Source organism: Mytilus californianus, unplaced genomic scaffold, assembly GCF_021869535.1.
Source record: "Mytilus californianus isolate M0D057914Y unplaced genomic scaffold, xbMytCali1.0.p SCAF_4, whole genome shotgun sequence".
NCBI classification, from domain to species: domain Eukaryota; kingdom Metazoa; phylum Mollusca; class Bivalvia; order Mytilida; family Mytilidae; genus Mytilus; species Mytilus californianus.
The window spans coordinates 118,708,540-118,727,813 of record NW_026262690.1 but is presented as its reverse complement, the minus strand read 5'-3'; the positions used below and the strand labels follow the sequence as shown (position 1 = coordinate 118,727,813).

At 33.7% G+C, this 19,274-nt stretch overlaps 1 protein-coding gene across 2 annotated transcripts in view; it reads left to right on the top strand.

Annotated features, from left to right (window-relative positions):
- Positions 1–4,649: 4,649 nt before the first annotated feature.
- Positions 4,650–19,274, top strand: part of LOC127699190 (CLK4-associating serine/arginine rich protein-like) — a 37,010-nt gene continuing 22,385 nt past the window's right edge. For both annotated transcript variants that reach the window (XM_052202949.1, XM_052202950.1), the window contains exons 1-5: positions 4,650–4,784; positions 14,772–14,882; positions 15,608–15,705; positions 17,408–17,506; positions 18,937–19,019. In XM_052202949.1, the coding sequence (XP_052058909.1) occupies positions 14,784–14,882; positions 15,608–15,705; positions 17,408–17,506; positions 18,937–19,019 (379 nt within the window). In that variant the 5' untranslated portion in view covers positions 4,650–4,784; positions 14,772–14,783. The remainder of the gene's footprint in view (positions 4,785–14,771; positions 14,883–15,607; positions 15,706–17,407; positions 17,507–18,936; positions 19,020–19,274) is intronic.

Genomic DNA, 19,274 nt, shown 5'->3' with positions numbered 1-19,274 from the left:
AGACTTGCTTGTTAAGGTAAAAATATATACAAATAATACAATCAATTAAATTAATATGTGACTAAACAACATTTTCGATACTTTTATGATGTATGCATAAGCTGTCAGTGTTGGTACACATTGTACACCATACATTTACCATTGCATCGCCAATCAAAGTACTACGTGTACTATTGGCACGGTTGACTTATGTACGTGTTGGGTGTCATGTTATGAAAGTATCAATGCGTCTATGTTCTATTCGACTCAATCAAAGTGTTTAAGAGGGGAAATTAACATCCAAGGCTAACTGATACAACACGTTTTGACTCAGCCTATTAAAAAAAAAATGAATAATAGTGTCGTATCGTTCCGACCCGGTCGGTCTGTACTATTTGACTATGTATCCCGACTAAGTCTCTCAAGTGATTTTTTAACATTTAAGTACAAATTGCACTTATGATAACATAATTTCTTGATAACACCACAATAATAAAATGACTAAGCAGGTGACTCTAACTAATTATCATCTGTTATCAGCCTGCTATAGGTTTTTTACCAAACCCTTCGGATTTTTACCGTGTGCCTGGGAACAGTATATCTAACTATGTTCCTGTCAATATATATGTTCCTGCGTGTGCTCAGTAATACAAATTTTAAACCAATATATATTTTGACAGAAACTATATTTTCTCATTTGATATCATTATTCGATTATATATTTCTGTTAGGAATATGAATTTTGAGTTTCATTTACGTATCTCATAAGATTTTTTTAAATAAAAAATAAATTGTGTTAGTTATGGTAAGGTTAAACGACGAAGATTTTTTTTTAATTAAAAATCACCTAACACAAAAGTTAAATGCAAGGATGTCTTGTATTCTAGATGACCGTCAAATTCGTTAATGAACAGCATCATGTGTTCTTTAGAGCTGAAGACTGAAGGGGCGTTTAAAATTAAAATGCCCGTGACATATTTACATTTTCAGAAAATTTTTAAACTGCCTTAGAGAACGATAATATTTTCACTTGGAATTGTATAAATATTGACAAGCATTACTTTTTCCACAGGCCATAAGTGTCACTTTGCCGATTAGAAAAATTAATAGAAAGTAGATTTTTCATCTGTATGACTTCATACATTGTCTAAATTTTAAACTAGGTTAACTATTAATACAGAATTGGTGATTTATAATATTTTCTGTTATACTCTTTGTTAGATTTTACTTTTTAAAAACTTTTTGTCATGTAGCTCCAAACGTTTCTACGTATTTATACACCCCTCCCATTCAAATGTTTAGCTTTCAGGTTATTGGTGAAGGTAAATCTAGGAAAGCATTTCGGACGCACAAAATGTATAAAGTGTTATTTTCATTTGAAAGACATTTTAACATATTTATACATTTATTTAACTAACTTTTTGTTTTCTTTAGAGACTCTAAAGAACCTGTAGTTCAGTTGGTGGCTTTTGTTGGTTCATGTCTTTCATAATTTGTTTTTCGTAAATTAATTGTTTTGTTATAAATTAGGCCGTTGGTTTTCTCTATTGAATTGTTTCAAATTTTTCATGTCGGGCCTTTTATAGCTGACTTTTAATACTGTATGTGTTTTTCTCATTGTTGAAAGTCGTATAGTTGCCTATAATTGCTTACATCCACTTCATTTAAACTTTGGTGGATATTTGTCTCATTGGCAATCATATCACATCTCCTTATTTGTATACTGTGTCATTCACCTGCATAGATGTTCATCTTCATCAATGACCACTCTCAACAATTGTAGACTAGTAATTAATTTTATGACTAAAGTCTCTCTCGTATCGTATCGTATCGTATCATATCGTATCGTTTTTGCCCAAAACATTTGTAAAATTTGTCATTCAAGGTCAGTATATCCTGGAAGAGGTGAAATGACTATTTCCGCCTTGTTTGCCTACTTGTAGATCATGCCTTGCTGATAATTTTTTGTAATCAATTTCTATATATCGTATCATCCCCAAAACGTTAAAAAGCGTAAAAATCGCTAGATAAGGTCAATACCTCTTATAAGGTGTCGTCTGACAATTTAGGCTATGTTCGACCTATTCAGTTGTAGGTCTTGTCTTGCTTTTTTATTGTTTGTACGAACTTTGACATGTTTGAGAGATAATGGGTACGAATGATGTTCTACGATGTCGGGACATCTGTCAGATATGAAGACAATAACTATCAAATAACATATATTATGTTGGTTTTTTTTCTCGCTATTAATTTATACTTTTTTCTCCTACAATAGGAGAAATCTGCCTACATGCCTCCAAATAATTTAAGGCCCTGTGATCTCATCTTTTTGGTCACACAGTCTTGTAGCTTGTTTTGTTGGATGAAATAGAAGTTGTTGATGGTAGAGCACCAACACTACAACCCGGCACCTTGTATTACAGGATCAGCCAAAGACTGAGTGATCGTTCTTCCGTTGGCTCAAGTTTTAATTCCTTACTCATCCATGCTATTGATCCTTTCTCTCTGTTGTTTTAGTCTTCCTTGATAAATCTGATAGCTTCGATTTAAATAAGTCATTGTATACATGTCGACGTACCCATTTAGATATGGATTTCAGATGGTGGATAAATAAAGTCAAAATGACTTATCAATTTGAAACCCCATGATTATGATGTTACACTATACAAATCTGAATGCTCCCCGGTATTATTTCTATTTTCTTAGTATTTGATTTTGAATAAATCACTGGACAAAAAATAAAATTATACACTATATATGTGAAAAATAGTGAGTCTATTTATTTTACTCAACTTAGTACCCATATGATTTAAATTTTAAACTGTTGTACAGCCTTTTTACATATATCTTAATATGGTTATTAAAACTGAACTTGTAATCATTATCATTCTACTCCTTAATTTGTTTTACAGTTTTTTCACAAGAGATGTTTACACAACTATTAATAAAACAGTCGCTTTCTAGGCAGACTTTCTTCCAACAGTCATTGCCTGAAACTTTTCAGGAAAGCAAATAAATGAGAGGAATGAATAATATATTCCCGATGATGACTACCGGTACCTTGAGTACCAACCGGACAGAAAATTTGATGGCACAAGTGACATTCATTTTACTGACATGATAGATGTTAGATCATGCCGCTGATATCTGCCTCAGCATTAGTTTGATATTAAATTTTTGGCAGTGACTCTTTTGCCGGCGCCGGCAAAATAAAAAAATTGCTAATTTCTGGCTAAGAGAAAGCCAATTTTGACAGTAAAAAATGATTTTTTTTTTACAGACATGCAATTCAAAGAGCTGATGATTATGACTTATTTCAAAAGCATATTAATTTAAACATTTTTGAATTTTTATCCCGGCTCATTGGATAAGATGCCACATGAGAAATTATGAATTTCAACATACTTTTATATCCTATACATACACATTTTTAAACTGAAATTAATCATTTGTATGACTTCGACCTGGGACTATATTATACTAATAATATACTGTCAATATGTGAACATATATTTGTTCCGCATAATACTTGTTCCCCCTGGAACAAAACTATGGATAATAAAAGTTCTTGGGAACAAACATTTCATAATATTATTTCCACCTTCATAAGATATTTTCCTGGAACTAAAACGTCATATGGTTTCATAATATTTGTTCCTTTAAAGAAAGAGTGTCATTTGATTTTTTACACCTGCTTACATCTTAATTAATGTTCACCTCACAAGACATTTACCTGCACATATTTTTAATATTTTATTACTGCATGCTGCACTGTGATCATATAATAAATATTTCTAGAACTTTAATCATCTAATAACCATGATAACTTATTATTCCTGGAACATTTATAATATAGCCAATATTCCAATATGCCTGGAACCTTTATAATATAACAAATATTCCTAGAACTTTTATAATATAACAAATATTCCTGGAACTTTTTATAATAAAACAAATTTTTCCTGGAACTTTTATAATATAACAAATATTCTTGGAACTTTTATTATATAAAACATGGTCCATAATATTTATTCCAAAGAACTTTTAGCATGTCAACGTATATTTGTTCCGCCTAACAGAAGTTCCACTGGAAACTTTGTTATAAACAATGTCATAATATCTGTTCCTGTTGGAACAAATATTCTATACCATTAATTCCGTTAGGAACATTTACTGTAATATTTATTCCAGTGGAAATAATATTCCAGAATATTGTTTCCATTTGGAACTTATATTATGAAGGAACTTCTATTCCGTGACAAGCATATATAACAAAAGTTCCATTGGGAACTTTCCTTACGTAATATTTTATCCTTTGTGAAGGAAATTTTCTTATAGCATTGGATAAAATATTATATAAGGAAAGTTCCCAATTGCACTTATGTTATATGCTAAAAGTTCTTTGGAACAAATATTATGGGGGAACTTATATTCTGTCACAATTATATTATGGCCCAACTTCGACCCAGGAATCAGATTCATGATTTCAAGTTAAATAAAACGGAACTTAATAACAAATTTCTTCTCATGTTGACGTTTTAATGGTTTCGATTATGTTATTTCTGCTTTAATACAACTTGCGTGAAAATGAAATACAAATTGTACCGATAGCAAGGACGAGTAATTTTGGGGCCAAAGTAGGTATTTCATAAGTGACAAAAGTATGTTGGTGATTACCTCCCTTTGTTAATTCGTCAGAGACGAAATGCTAGACCCATTTGAGCGCAGTATTAAACAATTTTATAGTCATTAGCCACATTAGCACAAAAAAGGAGAGGCACACACTATTCAGAATTGTATTACAGGTGAGAGAAATTGTAAAGATTTACATTTGCATGCGCGCAGTTTGTTTGTGCCGGCATGGGATAATTACTAAATTAGCCATTGATTGGCATAATTTGGCCTACTTGAATTACTTCTTAGTTCTACATAAGTTAATAAGAGTGGCCGCCTTCAAAATGCGCGCTGACACCTTTATCATATAAGTTCTGTTATCTGCAGTTTGAGGTATGCTAGATCTGTGTAAAATAGCTCTACCAGGGTATAAGAAATTATCCACTTTTGCATTTCTATTGCGATGCCCACTTACCATATATGTACTGATTACATTCCTCAGTTATTTCGGAGCACCCCTCTAAAGCTGCGAAGGTACAGTGGAAATTGTGTACACTCGCTAACGGGATTAAATTATTATGGAGATGTGTCACTAACCTGTTTGTATTAATATTTACATGGAACCCCACCCTAACACAAAGTGATCTGTTATTATGGCAGAGGAAGCCAAAGTACTCATAGAGAACCAATGGGACAGTCAGCAGAAACAGACAAACCTAAGAGATATCAGCAGATCATACCTGCCAATCTCTGAAACCTTCAAAGAGGGAGATCTCCCCCTCAGCTATGACAGCTGAGGGGAGTTGTGCGCGAACGACATTTTCAAGTTAAATATATGATTTGTTTATTGATTCATCTACAAAACACCAATATGAGTTAAAAGATATACTTTATTTCTTAAATTCATGGTTATAATCTATATGTACAAGTGTTTTTTGTTTTTTTTTGCCTTTTTTAATACCCCTGAGTCTCATAACTTATAACATTCCATATTTTGAGTTTGATGTGAGACCCACACTAAGCATGCTTTCAAACGTCGTACAGACCACCAGAAGAAACCATAAAGTTGATTGAACATGATGTGCAAAATGAAGATTCATTGCCAAGTTTCAGTGAACTCGGTTGTAAAAATTAAAAATCTTTCATTCAGTCTGCTTGACATTTTGATTTGCAGTTATCTATTTCTTCTTTTTTACACTGCCGATTAGTCCAGAAAAAGACCTCTATCTTGTTGGAGTTGACATAGCAGAAATGAATTTCGATTACTTATAAATCGAACATAAAAACTACTGACCAAAGTTTTCAAATGATCGCAGATTGTTTTATTTATTTCTATTGACAGTAATGAAAAAGCCAGAGAATTACGAATGTGGGTCATTCCGGGTTAAAATATTTGAAAGTGGGAGATTCAATACTCCCGTGTGGGAGCGGACTGGCAAGTGGGAGATTCCTGGAATTTTGCCATTTGAGTGGGAGTCTCACGCTCAAAACGGGAGGGTTGGCAGGTATGCAGCAGATTGGTCTCAAGGTCAAAGAAGGGGGCAACTTTGACCAACTGAGGCCCCCCAAAGTACCCATTCTAGTGTTAACTCCAGTCAGGATACCAGAGAAGTGTATGGGAGAATGAAAATCACCCTGCAATAGTACTGAAATTTCCAGTGCCCTGAGTCAGAATCAAACCTGGGACCTTCAGCACTCTAGCCATCGGTCTTAACTACTAGACCACGAACCCAGACTACAGTAGTAGAGGGCCATAGTCATAGGCCTTATGACTATTGCTATTTAGAGAATCTGCAACCCTTGACCCATAAATTTGCAACAACTGAACAATTGACGTTGTTCAACAATGACTTATGCATTGTGGCATCAGACATTTTCTTTGTGACATCAAACAAAATTTTATGAGAAAATTTGTGATGACCAGTAATGGTGTGCAAATAGTGATATATTATGTTTATTCGTCTATGCGTTTCAAAACTTTACACGTCGAAGTATGTCTCGTGAGACGACTCTTTCGCATTTGGTCAGTCCAAGGTTTCCAGTTTATCCCTTTATTGGGTTTGTTTGGTTGTTCCTGGCCGGCAAGGTCATTCATGATCTAGTTATTCCTTTCTTCAGTTATTCAGTTTACATTCATGTCAACCATATACCGTATATCTGGTTTTTTTTCACGATTTGATTACAAAATGGGCAGGTTAAATTTTCACTGTGTATTGTTAAAAATGTAAACAACGTAAACTTGATTGACTGACAGGCAATCAATTGCAAATGAATATGAGTACATGTACTACAAATGAAAATACACATAATTCAGTGAACTTTCAAGGAACATAAAATATGTACAGACATTGGGGCACGCTAAAAATTGAAGATTTTGATCATTACAGATAGACAAATAACTGTGTAAATGTGATTTATTTTTATTTTTTATTTTACATCAGATGCAAATTGTTCGTGTTATGACACCAATCAATAGATCGTCACTAATTAACATCTGTTAACCTGTCACTGATCGCTGTGTTGTCAAAAGGTGTGCCATGCATGATTAATCATTTTAATTATTATACAAACAGAGATCTTAATTAAGCATACACTTTCTTGTGATCTACCGAACAACACAAAAGACTCGACAATCAACAGTATAATATATATATGAAACTTTCAAACAATGATAAATCTGGGAATATGCTGTGAAATTTATGCGGGTCAAATTTTCGCGTTTCTTTAGCTGCCGCAAACAAAGCGAAAATTGGACACAGTGTCACACGCGAAAAATACCCAATATACAGTAATAGTTTTGTTTGTATTAGGTTTACATTATTCTAGCTAAGTTGTACCTAATCATGCTAATAGTATGTACTAATCCATGATTTTGTAATTCGGGGTAATTGTGATTATTGTTTTTTTCATATGTATATATATATATATATTTATAAGTCTAAATTGAAAACAACGTTCAAACCTATATTTGCGTTGCATAAAAACCGCAATTTTTTATACGTGTGCATGCAAAACAAATTTCTTGGTAGAGGGGTCATAATACAGCACAAACAACATTTTCCAAAAGACCAAAAAAGTGAAAAAGTATATTTAAACAAAACGCCCGCTCCAGTCATGCTTCAGTGATTTCCTATATAATCAACCAAATTTTTCCCACAAAAGGGGGGGGGGGGGCCTGGGCCCCCCAGGGCCCCCCCTGGATCCGCCTATGTATATATATATATTTATATTTATTTATCATTTTACATACCCTAATCGGCCTTGTATAGTTCGTACTTGTACATTGTCTGCACCCCTTCTTGCCACGAGAGTTCAGGAAAAAACTCCAGTAATTTCAAATTGTGTGTGATCGTTTGCAGCATTTTCATGGAAAAACCTGTTTTCCATCATCAAATAGAAGTTGAAAATGCTTGTAAATCATTTGTAAATGATTCTAGAACACTTCAGGAGTGTTTAAATAAATCAAAATCACAAAAAAAAACAATTTAGGAACTTGTGTATGTTTAAACTGGAAGTTCCAATAATATGACTATTTTGTGTAAATGAAAATAAATACGGTGAGAGTGTACTGAAAATCCATACTTAATAGATATCACTAGAATACGACTTTGAAAGTAAAACAGTTCCATCCTTGAGTAAAATAATGTTTAAAATATCTATTTTATTAAATGTTAAAATTGAGAATGGAAATGGGGAATGTGTCAAAGAGACAACAACCCGACCATAGAACAGACAACAGCAGAAGGTCACCAACAGGTCTTGAATGATCTAAAGCTAAAACAAAACACATGCGTCAGTATGAAACATCAAAACGGAACGAATAACTGATTACGTTTTGTAGTTTTTACATCGTTATGCATAAGCTATATGGTATTCACACTAAGTTATCAATATTCTATGTGGACCAGGAGTTATCCTTCTTTGTATATTGTATTAACTGACTCTCCCCCTTTAATTATTGAACAATTATTGTCTGTTATGTGTATAATAATCATAATTATATTGTATTGTCTATATTTGTAACTTGATTGATATGCTTGTAATGAGCCCTATGTTTAGGAAAATAAAAATATTCTATTCTATTTTATAACTGGTTCCAGGTTAACTTCTACACTTTTTTCGTTCCATAAAATTCAAGCAGACTCCAGTTTATTTTAAGCAATGCAGTGAAAAGAAACAAGAAATTTGTAGTGAAGCATTTAATTTTGAAATTTATCAGTTTATATTTGATATTGAATAGAAATTACATATTAATATGGATTAGGTAAAATTATGAGTTTTGAAAATGATAAGAGCGCCCTCTACAATTTCAATAACAAACATGGTGGGACGTAAACAAACCTCACGAAATAGATTTTTTTCTCTTATTTCTTGCTTATTGTACTCTACAGTCTGCACCCCTGTCTGGCAGGTTCAACTTTGGAGAATGAAACCGCAGACTATACAAGCCTGAATTCAGTACATATTTAATGAGACAACTATTCACAGGAATTAAAATAATGTGGATGAAAGCAACTTTAGATAACTGTAGAATGCTTAAGATATTATATATATACATGTGCATTTGTAAACATTGTATATATACATAAATTGGACCTGTCAGACTTTGGTTTATTTTTTTTTTAAAAGCCTTCAAGTCAAAATACATGTGTATCCTTAAGTCATTAAGTGCAATTTTGTTATATTCACAAGGAGTAAATGTCCTTCACATTATAAATTCACAAATTCTGTACTCCTGTTTGTTTTCATTAACTAGCATGACCAGTTAGTTCTGGCTGGGAAGAGCTAAATATATCATGTTGCAGGTCTTGGCTAGCATTTCATAAAAATTATAGGAGTCAGGACTTAAGGAGGAAACATTTAATGTCAAAGATTGGCAACTCCATTGAAATTACGGCCGGCTACTTTTTCGTGTACTGACAAAAAAGTCTGACATACACATGTACATGTATCCCTTTTTTTTCTCTTTTTTGTCATATTTCAAAAATAGTGTACGAAAAGTTTCAGATTTTATGAACAATAATAGTAAAATTTTACAACAAAAATTAAAATTTTACAAAGTCACAGAAAGAGGTGTGGTGTGTAATTTTTGTTTATTTCTTCCTTGTTTTTGTGGTTCAATTAAAATTGAATATTTATACGATTTCATGTCAGAAAGAGAAGTAGAGGTATTATTTAGTATTTTTTGTTATAAAGTTTTAGATGTTAAACATTGTTGCCAATGTGGTTTTATACGGTCAATCTGGTTATATACGTCTCTACTGATGTAAATATAGATAATCTACATTTTACATGTGGTTACAAATTACAACAATCATAAATTGTGCAAACTTTTGTGAAACATTACAGGTGTGTTATTATATCCATCCCAATGAGCTCAATAACTAACTCAAACCAAAGATCATTACTATTAATAAATTGAACTCAAATTTCATGTTTGTAAATAATTACTAAATATTTAAAATTGAGAATGGAAATGGGGAATATGTCAAAGAGACAACAACCCGACCATAGAGCAGACAACAGCCGAAGGCCACCAATGGGTCTTCAATGCAGCGAGAAACACCCGCACCAGGAGGCGTCCTTCAGCTGGCCCCTAAACAAATAAGTATACTAGTTAAGTGATAATGGACGTCATACTAAACTCCAAATTATACACAGGAAACTAAAATTAAAAATGATACAAGACTAACAAAGGCCAGAGGCTCCTGACTTGGGACAGGTGCAACAATGCGGCGGGGTTAAACATGTTTTTTGAGATCTCAACCCTCCCCCTATACCTCTAGCCAATGTAGGAAAAACAAACGCACAACAGTACGCACAGTAAAACTCAGTATAAGAGAAGTCCGAGTCCGATGTCAGAAAAGGAAACAAACGAAAATAAACAAAATGACAATAATACATAAATAACAACAGACTACTAGCAGTTACTGACATGCCAGCTCAAGACCTCAATTAAACTGATTGAAAGATTATGTCTTCATCATATGAATATCAGGCACAATCCCTCCTGTTAGGGGTTTAGTATTATACGAGAAGAACATAACCCATGTCATGCCAACAACTGGTTTTAGAATAAATGTGTTAATTCCGATGCAAAGACCCTATAAGTGAATCAATATTAAAGCCAAAATATGCAATCGTTAATGACCTGACAACAGTATCGTAACTATATCCCTTCTTAATAAGTCTGTTTAAAGGTTTTGTTAGCTTTTGAGGTGAATACTGACATATTTGTGCTTTGTAAAGAATATTACCATAATAGATTGGATGTGAAATACCCGAACGTATAAGATGTCTGCATGTTGAGTTATATTTACGAATGATGTCCTTATACCGATGATAAAATTTAGTAAATGTTTTGACTAGTTTATGATATCGAAAACCCTGGTGTAATAATTTTTCAGTAATACATAAATTTCTCTTGCTAAAATCTAATACGTTGTTACATACACGAGCGAATCGTACAAGTTGAGATATATAAACACCATAAGATGGTGACAAGGGAACTCACCATCTAAAAATGGATAATTAACGATAGGAAATGAAAAATCATCTCTTTTATCATAAATTTTTGTATTAAGCTTCCCGTTAATGATATAGATATCAAGATCGAGGAAAGGACAGTGGTCATTGTTAGTATTAGCTTTATTTAAAGTAAGTTCAACAGGATAAATTTCTTTAGTATACATACTGAAGTCGTCATTATTGAGAGCCAATATATCATCCAAATATCTAAAAGTATTGTTAAATTTTTGCATAAGATGTTGTTTCGATGGGTCTTTGCTGATTTTAGTCATAAATTGTAACTCATAACAATACAAAAATAGTTCCGCAATAAGTGGTGCACAGTTAGTCCCCATTGGAATTCTGATAACTTGACGATATACGGAATCTCCAAAGCGAACAAAAATGTTATCAAGTAAAAATTCAAGGGCAGATATAGTATCAAAGCATGTCCAATTGACATAGTTCTTTTGTTTATTGCTGCTAAAAAATGACCTAAAAGAGTTTGAACATATGTATTCACATTCCGACTTTTTAAATGCCCATTTAATTAGGTGTGTGAATTTTTTCTTAATAAGAATATGAGGCAAAGTGGTATATAGGGTAGAAAAATCAAAACTTTGAACAGATTCAAAATCACCAATATATGCATGCAATTTATCAAGTATTGTATACTTGAACAACTCTGGGGTCCTTCAACTAAAATCTATGTAAAATTTTGTTTGCAGGATCCTGTCTTGGGACAGACACTTAAAGAATGTGTGTATGGATGTCTGTTTGTTTTTAGCTCACCTGGCCTGAAGGGCCTGAAGGGCCAAGTGAGCTTTTCTCATCACTTGGCGTCCGTCGTCCGTCGTCGGCGTTAACTTTTTACATTTTGAACTTCTTCTAGAGAACCACTGAATGGAATGAAACCAAACATGGCATGAATGTTCCTTATGAGGTTCTGACCAAGTGTTGTTATTACTCGCTGCATTTTGAAGACCTGTTGGTGGCCTTCTGCTGTTGTCGGTTCTGTGGTCGGGTTGTTGTCTCTTTGACACATTCCCCATTTCCATTCTCAATTTTAAATGTCTTCTTTTAGAGAACCACTGAATGGAATGAAACCAAACATGACATGAATGTTTCTTATGAGGTGCTGACCGAGTGTTGTTACTTTGTAGCGGATCCATCATCCAAGATGGCCGCCAGCGGGGGACTTAGTTTAACATAGGACCCTATGGGAAATGCATACAAATGTCTTCTTTTAGAGAACCACTGAAAGGAATGAAACCAAACATGGCATGAATGTTTCTTATGAGGTGCTGACTGAGTGTTGTTACTTTGAAGCCGATCCATAATCCAAGATGGCCGCCAGCGGGGGACTTAGTTTAACATAGGACCCTATGGGAAATACATACAAATGTCTTCTTTTAGAGAACCACTGAATGGAATGAAACCAAACATGGTATGAATGTTCCTTATGAGGTGCTGACCGAGTGTTGTTACTTTGAAGCTGATCCATAATCCAAGATTGCCGCCAGCAGGGGACTTAGTTTAACATGGGACCCTATGGGAAATACATACAAATGTCTTCTTTTAGAGAACCACTGAATGGAATAAAAGCAAACATGGCATGAATGTTCCTTATGAGGTGCTGACCAAGTGTTGTTACTATGAAGCTGATCCATAATCCAAGATGGCCGCCAGCAGGGGACTTAGTTTAACATTGGACCCTATGGGAAATACATACAAATGTCTTCTTTTAGTGAACCACTGAATGGAATGAAACCAAACATGGCATGAATGTTTCTTATGAGGTGCTGACCGAGTGTTGTTACTTTGAAGCCGATCCATAATCCAAGATGGCCGCCTGCAGGGGACTTAGTTTAACATGGGACCCTATGAGAAATACATACAAATGTCTTCTTTTAGAGAACCACTGAATGGAATGAAACCAAACATGGCATGAATGTTTCTTATGAGGTGCTGACCGAGTGTTGTTACTTTGAAGCCGATCCATAATCCAAGATGGCCGCCAGCGGGGGGACTTAGTTTAACATAGGACCCTAAGGGAAATACATACAAATGTCTTCTTTTAGTGAACCACTGAATGGAATGAAACCAAACATGGCATGAATGTTTCTTATGAGGTGCTGACCGAGTGTTGTTACTTTGAAGCCGATCCATAATCCAAGATGGCCGCCTGCAGGGGACTTAGTTTAACATGGGACCCTATGAGAAATACATACAAATGTCTTCTTTTAGAGAACCACTGAATGGAATGAAACCAAACATGGCATGAATGTTCCTTATGAGGTGCTGACCGAGTGTTGTTACTTTGAAGCCGATCCATAATCCAAGATGGCCGCCAGCGGGGCACTTAGTTTAACATGGGACCCTATGGGAAATACATACAAACGTCTTCTTTTAGAGAACCACTGAATGGAATGAAACCAAACATGGCAAGAATGTTCCTTATGAGGTGCTGATTAAGTGTTCTTACTTTGAAGCTGATCCATCATCCAAGATGGCAGCCAGCGGGGGACTTAGTTTAACATAGGACCCTATGGGAAATACATACAAATGTCTTCTTTTAGAGAACCACTGAATGGAATGAAACCAAACATGGCATGAATGTTCCTTATGAAGTGCTGACCAAGTGTTGTTACTATGAAGCCGATCCATAATCTAAGATGGCCGCCAGCGGAGGACTTAGTTTAACGTAGGACCCTATGAGAAATACGTACAAATGTTTTCTTTTAGAGAACCATTGAATGGAATGAAACCAAACATGGCATGCATGTTCCTTTTGAGGTGCTGACCAAGTGTTGTTACTTTGAAGCTGATCCTTCATCCATGATGGCTGCCAGATGTGGACAATGTTTAACATAGGACCCTATTGACAATACATACAAATTTCTTCTTTTAGAGAACCACATACTGAATGGATTGAAACCAAACATGGCATGAATTTTCCTTATGAGGTGCTGACTAAGTTCTGTTACTTTGAAGCTGATCCTTCATCCATGATGGCCGCCAATGGGGGGACTTCCTTTAACATAAGACCCTATGGGAAATACATACAAATGCTTCTTCTAGAGGTGCACTGAATGGAATGAAACCAAAACATGGCATAAATGTTTCTTATGAGGTGCTGACTAAGTTCTGTTACTTTGAAGCTGATCCTTCATCCATGATGGCCGCCAATGGGGGGACTTCCTTTAACATAAGACCCTATGGGAAATACATACAAATGCTTCTTCTAGAGGTGCACTGAATGGAATGAAACCAAAACATGGCATAAATGTTTCTTATGAGGTGCTGATTAAGTGTTGCTACTTTGTTGCCGATTTACTGTTCAAGATGGCCACCAGGATTTTTTATTAAATTACAGGACCAATATTAAACTGAATTTGGCCTCACTCATTATTAGGGTATCTGTTATGATTTTAATCTATTTATACATGATTTCCAAAACCAAAGTAGAATCAGGTGAGCGACACAGGCTCTTGAGAGCCTATAGTTTAATACCATGAAGATGTTTTATAAATGCTTTATTGTTTGATTTTACTTAATTTCTATACCCACATACTTCATCCCATTTATAAGGCTAAAAAGAATTTTTATAATGTAGGAATTCAAAACATGCCAAAATAAAATAAAATTTATGGTGACTATTTTGTTAACAGACATTTACAATCATGTGGCAAGAAGCAAGAAAACAAGAAAAGAAGATTAGGGGTTTGATGGTGGATTATAAGAAAAGAGCAGAAAGAAGACGAGAATTTTACGAAAAAATTGTAAGTTCATGTACAGGTTGCATTGTCATGATTGTACTAATGTACATATGTTAAAAAAAAGTGTAGCAATATAATTCTACTCCAAAGTACTGTATATAACTTTAGATAAAAAAAAGTAAGAAGATACCCAAATAAAACCATGAAAAACTCAGGTGTTAATGGCCATGGAGGTAAAACATTTCCAACTCCCATATACATGTGTCAAATCTGAAGTACTTGCTTTAAAAAAAACACACAATTCAGAAACAGCTTTAAAAGCAGGACGATATCAAGACAACATGATGGCCAAAAGAAAAACAAAATAGGAATAGTCCACAAAACATCAAACAGAAAACTCAAGAGTCAGCAACATAAATCACACCAAAAAACCAGGAATGAACTCAGGAATCTCCAGAAGCATGAGAATTTCTGCTCCAATAGTGGCACACTTTATGTTGCTCATTGAGTAAAATCAAGTGATAAGTCGCATTAGTGTGATAATTTTTAAACAAAGAAGGTAGAGTGAGTTCTTGCTAAGACATATAGAACATATATCCTTGATCATATGTGGCATAGATATTCTGTAATGGTTAACATGAAGGCATCTTTCAAACTTTGAAAGAAATGACTTCAACTTTAACCTTTTAGAGCCTATAGTAAGATATTACATGTTTATATTGGATTAGTGAAGATTTTGATAATTTCTATTTTATTTTTATACATGATCTGATATCTTTTCATTTCAGAAACTAGATCCTGCACAGTTTGTAAGAGCATATGGCCGACCATGTAAGATTAACTTAGATCCAGCAGTAGCATATGCCGCAGAGAGTCCTCAGAGCATGTCAGTATTTTAAATTTTAAAGCATTCTCATTTCTGTTGCATAGGTTTTCTTACATGTCAGACTTAGGTAAGAGTTAAGCCTGGTAAAATTCTTTTACATGTTTAGATACATTTAAAAGAAACAAAATGTGAAAATAGATTTGCATCTATATATATATAGATATATATACAGAGATTTGTATGGGAAAAAGACTTCAGAACACAATGAATTAACTGTGTGATTTTAATTAAATACAGAAAATGTCAGATTTAATTAACAGAACCAAATATAAGGCTGCATCAAATTCATTATTGAGTTGCAGATTCTTTGTCCACACTATCTTGAAAGGGTCTACCCAAAATATAATTAATTTTTATTATAATGTTTGTCAATCAAAAGTTCATTTTGTAAATATATATATATATAAGGCCAAAAATCAAATTTGAATTGTATGATGTTGCCTACAAACCCACTTAAAAATTGGCCTACCGGAAAAAATTTACGAAACAAATTGTTTCAATTTTCTTTTTTAAGATTTTTTACTGCTCTTACATCATTTCTTGTCTAAAACATATGCATGTAACTTATTTTGTTGGCCAAAAAAAAAAAAAAAATCAAACACAGAATTTTTTAAGGGTGGCATAAATGTGTGTTTTCCAATCTGTATTTACTAGTTTGTAAATGACTCCTTCCATTGTTTTTATACGCCCGTTTACGGGACGTATTATGGTATACCGTTGTCCGTCTGTCCGTCCGTCATCAACATGTCGGACATTAACTCAAAAACGCTTTAACCAATTTGCATAAAACTTTGGTGAATTGTTTATATCTATTGACGTGAGCTCCCTTTCGTTTTTTATAAATTTTAGATTTTACATTTCCGAGTTATGGGGTTTTATTCATTAAAAAAAGGGGGATTTTCCAGTTTTCGGACAATAACTCAAGAATGCTTTCACTAACTTGCAAGAAATTGTGGTGAATTGTTTATATCTATTGACATGAGCTCCCTTTCGATTTTTATAAATTTTAGATTTTACGTTTCCGAGTTACAGGGTTTTATTCAGAAAAAAAGGGGGATTTTCCAGTTTTTGGACAAAAGCTCAAAAATGCTTTCAGCAGTTCTTATGAAACTTTGGTGAATTGTTTATATCTATTGATGTAAGATCCCTTTAGAATTTTATAAATTTTACATTTTACATTTCTGAGTAATGGGGTTTTATTCATTAAAAAAGGGGGGATTTTCCAATTTTTGGACAATAACACAAAAATGCTGTCAGCAATTCTCATGAAACTTTGGTAAATTGTTTATATCTATTGATGTAAGCTCCCTTTTGATTTTCATAAATTTCTAATATGACATTGAGAATTAATTGAACTTTATTTGTTTATAGTCTGAAAACAGATTTACTAAGTATTGCGCAACAGCACAGTGTATTACACAACAGCAAGAAATCTTTAATTGAATATAAATTCAATTCATATAATAATTTCAAGTTCTTTGACTAGATTTATTCAGAAACCTATAATATGTCAAATATTTAATTACAATCCAAATTCAGACCTGTATCAAGCTTGAATATTGTGTCCATTTTTGCCCCAACTGTTCAGAGTTGGACCTCTGCGGGCGTATCAAGCTGCGCTCAGCCAAGCAGTTTATTATCAATTTTTGTTATTTCCTAACTTTGTGACATCAACATATATTTAACATTTGATAAATAACAGGATGCCATGGCAAGGTCAGGAAGATAATATGATAGACAGATTTGATGTGCGAGCCCATCTTGACTACATGCCACAGACCAAGATTGTAGCCCCTCCAACGTAAGTATTAAAACAAGATCCTTTTTTCAGTCTGCATTCGACTCCAATCTTAATTGACTAGGATTGTCAGTTTTCGTACCAAAGGTCGGTTTGTCTTTCTGGGCACTCCAGTTTCCTCTGCCAATAAAAACTGACTGCCATGAAATAGCAAATAGTGCTGAGAGTGGTGTTAAACACAATCAATCTTAGCTTACTGGCCCAGAACTGGTGCTCTCAAATTTAAAGCTTGTTACTCCTCTGTTAAGATACTTGTGACTGGCCCCACTACATTTTCACTAGCTTGTGGTTAATTGTGAAAGCTGATCTTTGTTTGCAAAGTTGAAAAAAGCTTCTTCTTTTTTATATATATAACACAATTTTAATTCTATAAGAGCTTGGACTTTCTTAGTCAGTTGTGAAATATACTTCATCTTTTTGAGGGAGGAGCCTTGGTGGATTAATGGTCTATGATCTTCATCTACAATGATCACTGAAGTTGGGAGTATAAATTGTGCTAGTGGCTAGGAGCCTTTATTTTACTAGGATTGCCAGTTTTCTCATTTCAACAAAAACCTGTAGAGGTCATACCTTACAGCAATCCACTTTACTTTCAACTTGAGACTTTGAGATAAAAAAAAAAAGCAATAAACAAACTGTTCCTTTGCTTTGTCTTGTATTTTTGGACTTTGTGTAATGAATTAATGCACCCATTATACACTAATCTGCCAGTAGTAAACATCTATGTTTAACAATCTTCATTCAACAATTGATAAACAAATTGAATACTGTAAATTCAGAAATCATTGCGAGGTTTTTATTATTGCGAATAATGCGACTGGGTAAGTATTGCAATAATAAGAACTCGCATTCTGATATCTGATGCATATATTTGTATGCAGCTTTTCCTGAATTCGCAATAATTAATTTTGCATTTATGTCCATTCTTCAAAAATCGCAATAATAAATGCACGCAATAATTTCTGTATTTACAGTATATTAAATATTTTTAAAAAGCATATTGGTGCATTGCTTTTTTTTGAGAAACAATACAACAATGAGTATGATCCTCTAAAGACTATTTATTTCCAATATACTGTACATGTATTCTACGGAGTGATTTTAATGAACACAACTATAGAATAAATTTAACTTACTATTGCAGTTTAAACAAATGACAAGCAATCAGCATCTCCTCCATTGTTGACAAACAAAACAACTTAACTTCATAAAATACATAAACAAAGTTGAATCATTCTATTTATAAAATTATTTGTAACAACTTTTCTTTAGGGTTCGCTGAATAATTTGACAGGTGAGCTTTATTTGAGGATAAAATAAATATTTATTACAAACAAATGTCCATGCGCCTTATATAAGGATGCATTTTTTATTCAGAAGAATTTGATAATTAAAATATTGCAGCAAATAAGTATCAAACATCACATTTTCAGATTGAGTAAGAGAGAAGAAGAAGAGGAAAGATCTATTAACTATGAACGTTACAGAATTATTGTAGAAAATGAATGTGCTGGATGTAGGTATCATTATATAGTGATTTCTGTCCCTGTCCAACATACCCTCATTTTCAAGTTAATAGTCCAAATTTTCTGTCTTTCACCAGAGTCGACCCACTTTGCAGAGCTATCTAGGATTTTACTGTTAATGTTTAGTCCTGACTATGCATGAAGTATTTGCCACTGGACCTTAAGCAAGCAGCAATTGGACAATCGATATATAAATAGTGTTTTGGAGAAGGCCAATTGTATAATTAGGTGGGAATATAGAATAG